At 34.4% G+C, this 10,667-nt stretch overlaps 1 protein-coding gene and 1 long non-coding RNA gene across 2 annotated transcripts; both read right to left on the reverse strand.

The window, feature by feature from the left end:
- Positions 1 to 673: 673 nt before the first annotated feature.
- On the reverse strand, positions 674 to 1,354 carry LOC111378543. Its single transcript, XM_023001764.1, has 3 exons — positions 1,280 to 1,354; positions 1,041 to 1,173; positions 674 to 969 (listed from the first exon to the last, which is right to left on the reverse strand). Exons 1-3 carry the CDS (start codon positions 1,352 to 1,354, stop codon positions 674 to 676), a joined length of 504 nt encoding a protein of 167 aa, XP_022857532.1.
- Positions 1,355 to 2,041: 687 nt separating this feature from the next.
- LOC111391565 lies at positions 2,042 to 2,999 on the reverse strand. The gene is made up of 3 exons (XR_002702132.1): positions 2,876 to 2,999; positions 2,567 to 2,794; positions 2,042 to 2,476 (listed from the first exon to the last, which is right to left on the reverse strand). It is a non-coding gene; the product is annotated as an uncharacterized LOC111391565 (long non-coding RNA).
- Positions 3,000 to 10,667: the final 7,668 nt, after the last annotated feature.

A 10,667-nucleotide genomic window follows, 5' to 3' on the forward strand; every position in this document is an offset into this window, starting at 1 on the left:
CGTAGGACATATTGGGAAAACAAAAGTACTAGTAAAAATAGAGCATCCTAACTCCGATTTGGGCCCATAATACCATTTTGGAAAGAGAACGACGAGATGAACATGACACGCTGCTTTGTCGCGACGTACGATGAATTTTGGCCATTCGAGTTCTTTTAAGACTTGAAAACTGATTCCAAAGATTTGGCGCTATTTTTGTAATTTCATTTATTTTGGGGGTTTTGCAATTTACTTTAAATTATTAATATGAAAACTAAAAAAATTAGTTGGTTTCATAGTATTTGATCATTTTTGTACGTATTTATTGCATCTGGTTCTATTCGATTCGACTCCAGTTAAATCTTTTGACTGTTGATCCTTCATTTTTTTTCCGAGTCAATGATTGGGTCGATTTTCATAACGTTGACCTTAACCATAAATAAATACATTTTTCTATGCAGTGAATAATTTCTTTTTAAACTAATTCAATTTTATTTGGCTTAATATTTTATTTTATTGAAAAAAAAAATTTGACTTACGAAATATCATCTATAATTCCAAAATTTCTCTATCTAATTCAACCAATCCCTCCAAAAATTTCAACCCTTCCCTCTAATTTTTCTTTATACTCATTCCCTCACTTTCCCCCCATATATCCCATTCCTCCCTCATTTTCCCCCATATATCTCATTCTTCAATCGTCCACTTTTCTATCATTTTCCCCCATATATCTCATGCCTTGTAATTTTTCTAGAACCAACTGCCAATTGATGTGGTTTAGCGTATCTAATGTTGCTTGAGTCTCCATAGCAATAGCAATTTTTTTAGATGATTCGGCAACGCTTGATAGGGCAACGAGACTCTCATCATTAGGTTGGGTACGTTGACGGCGAACTTTGTTAGTTCCTCCTTCGGCATTACGCTTAGGAGCGCGAATGGGGCTTGGATCCGTATCCTCATTTTGATCATCAACTTCATGCACATTTTCATCTAAAAAAATAATAAAATAAGAATTTGTTAGAATCTCTAATATAAACTTTTATGTACGATCTAGTACGTACCATGATCGGGGCATAAAATGTCATTGCCGGTTACAACACGATCTCCTGTAGCAGAATCATTTCCAAAGATAGCCTCCAAATCATCATAGCGAGAACAAAGTTTGGTCCTCCACTTTCCAAATTCTGGTTTGCCCTACAAGAAAAAGAGTGAAATATGTTTTACGCTAGTTAGTGGGCAAAATAAATTAGATTAGTAATATTTAAGGAATAATACTTTCATTGGTCAATGAATTTTGTACCTTCAACAACTCCTCCCAAGCTAGTACATCGGCTATGACATGTCCAGTGTGAGGATCTAACCCAAAACTACTCATGCTTAACAACTAACGAACTTCAACATATTCTTTTTTCAGTGTTTTCAATCGCGCCCTCACATTCTTATCAGACACCATGACTCCGCATCCATTGTGCACACTCTCGATTGCTTTGGACACGTGATATGATGAAAAGCCATTGTCACTTCTTTTGTGACTAGACAACACTTGATGTAGTAGTGCAGTTATCATACAACCGTTCATTGCATCACTCCAACGTATTTGAAGATTACTAGAATTAGGATCCGCTTGGGTTTAGCTTATTTCCTCCACATCTGAATGAAGGGTTGGTCTAGGAACTCGAAAAGGTGTCGCAGAGCTTTGTCGAATATTTTCCATGAATTGTATAGTGCAAGATTAACTGTTTATGGTCAACTAATAAATAAGAACATTTAAGAAAATTGCATGTCAACAATGTCTCCAATAACAGCAATTCCAATTACAATATTTAAAATTCTAGCAATCTTATGTCAACTATTATAGGACATGGGGAAAAAAATAAAAAAATCTGCTTAATGTCAATACGTCTTCAATTCAAGCAATTACTACATATGAAAGTCTAGTAAATTTATATCCATTACATAGAAATGAAAACAAATAAAAAATAAAAAATAAATAAAAAAAAATCAGATTTCAATCGAAATCAATTTCCGCATTCTGATTGGGAAGATAATTAGTCAACATTAAATCAGCAATCGCATTCCTCTTATTAGACCACACTTCCTGATTTGTGAAAGATATGTGAGCATTTGGAGTTTTATCTTCAGGTACATCAACATGCGTAGGGTTAACCTCATCATCACTACTATCTAAGTCATTTTCCTCACAAACATCTTCAACGTCATCAATCCTTAAGAAGTTGTGAATGGTAGAACAGGCAAGGACTATCTTTGCTTGTGTGTCAATGTCGTGATAGGGTTGATGTCTCAAATATGCAAATCTTCTTTTCAGCAAACCAATTGTATGCTCAATTACGTAGAGATGAATGTCAAAAATTGAACAACTCCTTACTACTTTCAGGACGTTGACCTTCAATGTCTCTACGATGATAATGAGTCCTACGGTATGGTGCAAGAAAACCCGAAACCGATGGGAAGCCAGCGTCAACAAGGTAATATTTACCTAGGAAAGAGTCGTTCATAAGATGGTAGTTAGGTAATTATTATAACTTATGTGTGGAAGAAATGTTTTCAAAATAGTGACACAACTTACCAACAGGAATTGTTAGCTTATGTCCTTGGCGTAATATTGCACTCCGTACAATCGACCATCATGTGCGGATCCCTCCCAACTGGCAAGAACGTATGTAAATTTCATATCAAATGTGCAAGCTACTAAAACATTTTGGGAAATCACTTGCTTTCTATTGCGATATTTACCTTGCTCCTCTAAAGACACATACGCAGCTATATGTGTACCATCGATTGCTCCTACGGCATCCTTTAAAAAATAATACTTTTCAAAATAAATGTGAATATTGAAGTTTTAATTAATATGATGAAATAACTACAAACCACTAACCTGAAAAAAGGAGTACCATGGCTGCACATTTTCTTTTTCGTATGGTGAGTTATGAGGAGTGGCATTAATCACAACATCTCTATACAGTACAAGACAAGCGTGTAAGACTCTGTGAAAGTAAAAGCTCACTGTTTGACTAGAGCAAAAGAAAGTAAAACGTCCAGCGCGATTACGTTGGTCATGCCTGACTGTATTCAAAAAAATTGCGACTTGTTCCTCAATTCAAACGTATTTACTGTCAACCAATCCATAAGATCGCAAATGAGCACATAATCTTTGAAATGTACCTATTTTCATTCTAAGGAGATCACGACCTATTGTATCACTCGTGCCAAACATTCGTGTAAGTGTTATTTCTCTTTCAGAATTCCAATTTGTATGAGAAGCTCTTGGAAGATGTCGTGCATGACGCCTAAGTTCGTTATATATCACAATCGCTTGCATGACCATCATCCAAAATATACCTAAATGTTGTCGTCGGCATCGACGTTGATTCGTTGTTGTAGCCATGTTATAAACTACCACGGTAAATAAAAATTCAATAAAAATTTGTTTAGAAAGAATAACATAAAAGCATTACAGAATAAAAAGTTAACTGTAACTACATCATAATAGAAATTCATTGCATGACCTTCCAAGCATAATGTCAACTGGTTATATTAGAATTCTTAAAATCAATTTTTTCAATTTCATGCTTCCCTAACTCATTCGCACCACAGTAATCCCCCAGTTAGTAGAATCAAGAACATAAACCCACGAACATAAATTGTTAAGCTACTTCTAAATCTTCAACTATCTCTCTAATCAGAGATTAATAGTAGGTACAGTAAACTCTAAGCAATAAAATAACTATCCCCAACACAGTGAGATGATTATAAACTAGAAATGATACAAACTGCCTTAAAATATGTCAACGTCGTTGAAGAGTGACACGTTTATTCACTTAAATCTAGTCTTGAACATGCCCTCACTCACACAAAATGAATTCATTTTTTGTCAAAAGCCTCATATGCGCACAAGTTCAATAAATAGTGATAGCAAACACGCCTAAGTCTACCCTACTGCTATTTATACATATGTTAGAAAATTTAAGACAAAAAAAGGCAAATTTTTTTCTGGGAGTTTAGGTAAATATAGAATTGTTCCCACGTGCTTTTGTTGGGATGCTAATGGTCATATAAAATCTAGATGTTCTAGATTTTTACATGTAAGAATTAAAAACATACTCAGCAATCCTTCAGGTGCGCCCAAATATAAATCTAAATTGAACATTAGGCAAGTATATGGGTTAAAAAGGCTGTGTTAAAATGCTACCAGAGTAAAATATTTCCTGTTGATCACGTTCAAGCCAAGAATCGACTGGCCAATTCACTCACTAAAGCCTTGGATACTTTTGTAAGTATTATTGGCATTATTTTTCTTCTTTTGAAAAATAATTAAAAAATGCTCATGGTACTTTGTGAAAGGTTCTCGATAAATTTGTTGTTCACCGTTCATCACATAACAATAGGAGGAACTAATAAAACCACATAACTGATAGCCTCGGCACCACCTTCATCCCAACATCACCACCACCTGCACCTCAAATCAACTACCACCACCTTCGACAAGCGCTGCTCATCTTGTTGTGATTGAATCCAACAGTGAATTACCTAACATCGACGTCATCGACAATATCGTTGATCACACCAACAAAAAGGCCAACGAGGCAACAAGACCGGAAGAAAGGTGAGCATATCCTTTCAATGTTGCAGAAATTCCATTACTAATAATCATCGACCACACTGATGGCCATACCAACAGACCAAAATTCATAAGTGATATCATGTTCTTTAATTCTCATACTGGTTAGATAGGAAGATAAATTTAAGCAACATAATCACATGGAATACGACTGAGAATTAGTAGCCACGTTATCTTTGATCTCTCTCTCTCTCTCTCTCTCTCTCTCTCTCTCTCTTTTTGGGCTTTCTATGTGCAACAATCCTTATGAAAATCGTTTAGTTTCTTCTGGTTCGATTTCACACCCTTTTTGGAAACCGTGAAGCAGAAAGTATCGAAGAAGAAAATATTGAATTAGGACAATAGGCCAAGACCGAGCCATGTATAAAGAGCTAACAAGGTGCATCGAAAATTAAGTCACCGTTCTTATAAATGACCCAATTCGGTCTATTTATTCATGAACTAAACTTGAAATATAGAAATCGAACTTTACAAAACTAACAAGAATGTCCAAATAAGAATGATACCTTTCCTAGTAGAAAAGAAATAATGGAATTTTATAAAGTAATTCCTTCAACAGGAGGAATTGAATCATCTTGACTCTTACATAAGCCTAGAAATCGAAAGCCTCTATCTTACAGTTTATAGAAAAACTGTAAACATTGAAAATGAATACCGCCTACTTAGAATTTCTGGTCGACAGGTTTGTTAGGACGTTCAGGCAGTGGAGCGGATGTCTTCTGAGTTACCATTTCCTACAAAACTTAAAGAAATTAAGAACATTTTGCAAGAGAAAAAAATTGACCCTGAAAAGCTAATTGAAATAGAAGGCGAATTACAAGAAATTGAAAAACCCAAACCACTAATATGATGAAAAATTAAATTTTTATCAGCTACCTTGTGAATGAAAAAACTAATCTTAGCATGTATTCAGAAATTTAAACAATTACGAGAAGCGGTCACTGTCCACAACTTTTTTTTTTTTCCACAAAACTTACAAACATATATACTTAAAATTATATTTCTGGAGCTACACGAGAAAATCACTTAGAACTGGGGTTTAAGGGTTAATATTTTGCCAACCTTTTGTAGTGATTTCCTCGGAGGCAGATCTAGAAGCAGAGAGTCGTCGAGTTCTTCCTCTTGGCTCGATTGAATTGATGAGAGAGAGGGTAGTGATTTGTAAGTGGGTAGAGATGAGAGAGAGAGATATTAACGTAGAGATGAGAGAGAGAGATATTTAACGTGGGTTGGTTACCTAGAATTTTTGGAAAGGTTAAATTCCATGAAAAATAAAATCCACCTTCCCCCAAGGAAAATATTTTCCTTGCTTTCAAGGAAAATGTGGTCACTGACCAAAAGAAGGAAAATATTTTCCTTAGAAAAAATTGTCAATCAAACAAGACGAAAGTAGGAAATAAGGTGGAAAAAACCCATTTTCCATGGAAAATGTGTGCAATCAAACACACCCTAACTTCTTTTTTCATCAAATTCTTATATTCAACATTCCATTAATTAGTATATCATATCCTTGATAATAATTTATATCAAAATATTTTATTTTCTTGCTTTAATATCAGAAAAAATATTTTTTAGCGGTTTTTACTTATTTAATTTTTAAAAATATGATTGAAAAATAAATTATTTTACCTCATTTCAATGAATTTTGGGATATAATAGTGTTATGAAATATAAAATATGTTAATTGATGGAAAGTTTGAGAAAAGAATGACATGAAAAATTGTTAGGACATAATTGCTATAATGATCAAATATTAAAAACCTTAGCCCCCATTTGGCCCCATTAAATTAAAAAAAAATTTCTCTCTCCTATTTTCAATCACACAATTTTCTATAAAATAATATTATATGTAAATTGAAAAAAATTTCTACTTTTTCAATCACTTATTCTTCAAAAAAATACTATTCCACCCATTTTATTTGAAAAAATAGGGACCAAACGGGCTTAATTGCAATTAAAATGTGGTGTAAAGATATAAAAATTGTAGTGTGAATATAATTACCTTTTTTGTTATTAACTTAAATTGCCTTAAGTAAAATTACATAAACGGGGCTTTAATATATTTATCACATAAAATAATTTATTGTTACACTATAATCATAAACCTAATTTTTTTCTTTCTTTTTCATCAACAGTCATGTCACTTTTTTTTTTCCATCAATTCTTCCAAGACGGAAAATAATTTACTTTCGCTCTCTAATTTTATTTTATCAAGGCCGGCCCTTAGAATTTAGAAGTCCTAGACATTTAATTATTATGGGACCCTCAACATAATATTTATTTTTCAAGTGTAACAATATGTAAATATTTACATAATTAATACTTTTATGTTAGAAAGAAAACTTTATACAATTTAAAAGACAGAATAGCAAAATAAAATTTTTATCACCACCCGAAAGATTAGACTAGTATAAGGTTTAACCTTCTCACATGCCATATAAGAAGGAATGAAACAATGTGTGAAAAAAAAAATAATAATAACATATGATTTAGAGGTTTCCCATGAAAAATCAACGCTACACTCGGCATCAATGAGGAGCAAACTTGTTTTGACTAAGAAATTGTCAATTTAAACTCTTACTTCCAGGCCTCAATTCAATGCCCAGATATAAAGCCTCAGCGCTATTAGAAATGAAAATAAAAGCAGGGTATATCACGTTTTCATCCACGTGAAACTTATGCTACTACAAATAAATAGAGGCCAAAAAGAGGAGAATAAGAGGCTTGTTTGGCACATATTTTTCCAAGTGGAAATGATTTTTTTTTTTTTAGAAGTATGATTAAAAAGTGGGGAAAAATTGTTGTCGATAGAATGTGATGTTGAAAATAATTTTTGGGGAAAAATATCAAATATGTGCCAAACAAGGCTTATCCCAACTCAGAAATGAATATATGAAGTTGTCAAAGACAACAGAAAGAGAAATAACTACAAGCATAAGACGAAGACAAAGAGGCCGAACCTGTGGTTAGATAATTAGATTTCTAGTCTGAATTTTTTCAACTTTGATGGTGGATTGGAACTGGTAGTTTTTAGGAATTTTCGGATTGGTATTGATCTCTACTTCTCTTCAAGTTTATCACATAAGGTTATTGATAAAAAAAAGATGGAAGATTTTCTTGGGGAAGATGATTGATATGGAATGGAGAAGAAGGCGGTTTGTTTTCCCTTTGACTTGCCTAGCATTTTTTTTTTAAGGGATGGACTGTTTTAGGGTTTTTAGAGGCCCTTAAAATTCAGATGCCCAGGGCAGTGGCCTTACTTGCCTTGGGCCAAGGCCGGACTTGATCAATTTCATGACAAAACCCAATCTGCATTATATTGAGGACAATTTATTATGGAGTACTTTTAAAAATGGAATAGTCAAAGAAGGGAAATTCCACTTTGACTTGTTCAATTCTTAAAATTATAACAATGGCCTATTGAGTGTTAAAAGATAAAAATACCCTTAAGTGTATTATGTAACTACAAAAGAATGTTTTGTTTAAAAGACATTATTACCCTTTTGTTAACAAATAAAAACCAAACACTTCCCACTTAAAATATCAAAATCAACAAACTTCTCATATTTGTTTACTCCAACACAGATAAAAACACTTTCATCTTTCATTTGCTTCAACTTCAAGATTTGAAAAATTCATTGAACGCGGTAACTGAAAATTTTTTATATCAATCTCATCAGATCAGTAAGTTTATAATACGCACATTTAATTTTATTTTCGTTAAATTATTTTACGTTTACATAGATAAATATATTTCAACATGTAATATTAATGTAAATAGTTTTATTAATAGATCTATGAAAAATTTTAAGCTTTTGACGAGAAAAAATTCATCTACATTAATATTGAAAAATTAATCTGCAAAAGTTTGGATGTTTATTCTAGTGGACAGCGAATTTGAACAGCCGACTATCCAGTTAACAGTTGAAAAACCTGACTGGACAGCCGGATGGATAGTCAGCTAGAACAACCGAAGCCGGCTCGAACAGCCGGCTTATTAATTTTTTTCTATTTCATTCGATATTTTTTTGCAATTAAATTTTTTTTCCTCATGCAGATATGGTTGTATTCCCAGTTTGTTACTTTTGTGATTTCGATTTGGACGAAAGAGATCGATGGGTATGGAAATGGGCGAGCGATAAACGTGGTGATAAGCCAATTTCCTTAACGGATGCAGAACTCTATAATCTTTTACAGAACAAGTTAAATGTCGATCTCTCTTAGTATGACATGGAATTGAAATTTAAATTCAGTGATCAGGAAGTGTCGAGTCCACCTATGACAATTTCTTCTGATGCCGAAGTGAATTATCAGTTTGAAATGAAGAATAGACACTCGACTCCTGTTTGCGTGACTTTAGTGAGGAAGGATTTCGTCGAAAGTGAACTAGTAGAATCAGGTGGAAGGGATAACAATGCTAATGATTTTTGGGATATGGTCCAGATAGCTCATGAAGATGATGCGATTATTCTAGAGACAGTTACTCACAGAATTCGTTTCGTGGTTCACGAAATGAGTGTGAAAATGCAAATACTTCTACAAACAAGGATTTAATCGCTTTATCCCGACAGAGACATGAGTGGGGTAGGACCTCAGGGGCTGGATTGAGTGGACCGTTCTCTAACTCTTTCCGTATGGTTCTCGATAGTGAGGATATGTATGTCCAGCAACTATTTGAAATGAAAAAAGATTCGCAGGAAGCTGTGAACCTAATTGCTCTGAAATACAACTTTGAGTTCAAAGTGAAAAAATCGAACAAGTCATTGTTGACAATTGCCTGCGTAGACGATAGTTGCTGCTGGCGTTTGCGAGCGATGAAGATGAACACGAATGAGTGCTTTGTAATTCGTAAGTACACACGGAAACATACTTGTGAAGTGGGATTAAGTCGAAATGATCACAAGCAAGCCCGAGCTTGGTTTATTGGTCATAGATAATGCACAAGTATTAGGATTCTCGTACAATCTATAGACCATTGGACATCATTAACGACGTCCGTCGAGAGTACGAAGTAGTTTTGAGCTACCAGAAGGCCTGGAAGGCCAATGAATGTGCGTTTGAGGATTTAATTGGCTCTGTAGAGGAAAGCTATGCCAAATTGGCTTGGAATTTTTTATTGAGACGAAGGGTGGGAATTGCTTCAAATTCTTCTTCATGGCTCTTGGACAATATATTTGGCGATTTTGAAATGCAATGCGACCCTTAATTCTAGTTGATGGTACAACACTGAAATCCAAATATCAAGGCAAGTTGATTATTGCTGCATATCAAGATGCCAACATCTAAATTTACCCTCTCATGTTCGGTATAGTCGATAGTGAGAATGACCTGTCGATGCGGTGGTTCTTCACAAAGTTAAGTGAAGTAATCGGGGAAGTCAAGGACCTTGCATTTGTAACAGATCGGGGACAGCCTTTAATAAATGGTATCACTGAAGTTTTTCCAAATACACATCATGGGTATTGCATATACCATATTCAAGGCAATCTGCAGACCAGGTATTGTTTCATTATACAGGACAGCGGCTGAAACCTGTAGTGTTGAAGAGTGTAATAAGTTCATGGTTGAAATAGGAAGTAAATCATTCGATGCATGGGATTATCTAACAAAAATGAGGATTGAACATTGGGCGCGCTCATTTTTTTAGGATGTCGATACAACATGATGACATCAAACGACGCGAAATCTCTCAATGCATTATTCAAGAAGGATCAAGAATTATCCATTCTTACACTAATTGAGAATATTCGTACTAAGCTGCAACATTGGTTTCCCAATCAATGTGCGGAATCACAGAATTGCACGAGCGTGCTAGCCCCGGCGCAAGAGTAAAGGCTATTCAAGTTGCAGAACTTACAAGACAGTTGAATGTCAAATCACTAGACGAGTCGTGCTTCTCAGTGGAATGTACACGTAATACGACATACATGGTCGACTTGACTGATAACACATGCATTTTTAAAAAATTTCAGTTGGAGACTTTTTCGTGTGAGCGTGCAGTCGCGGTTGCTATGTATCGAGAATTTACAGTTAGAACATTGTGCTCTCA

The sequence above is a fragment of the Olea europaea genome, chromosome 3, assembly GCF_002742605.1.
Source record: "Olea europaea var. sylvestris chromosome 3, O_europaea_v1, whole genome shotgun sequence".
Classification (NCBI taxonomy): Eukaryota; Viridiplantae; Streptophyta; class Magnoliopsida; order Lamiales; family Oleaceae; genus Olea; species Olea europaea.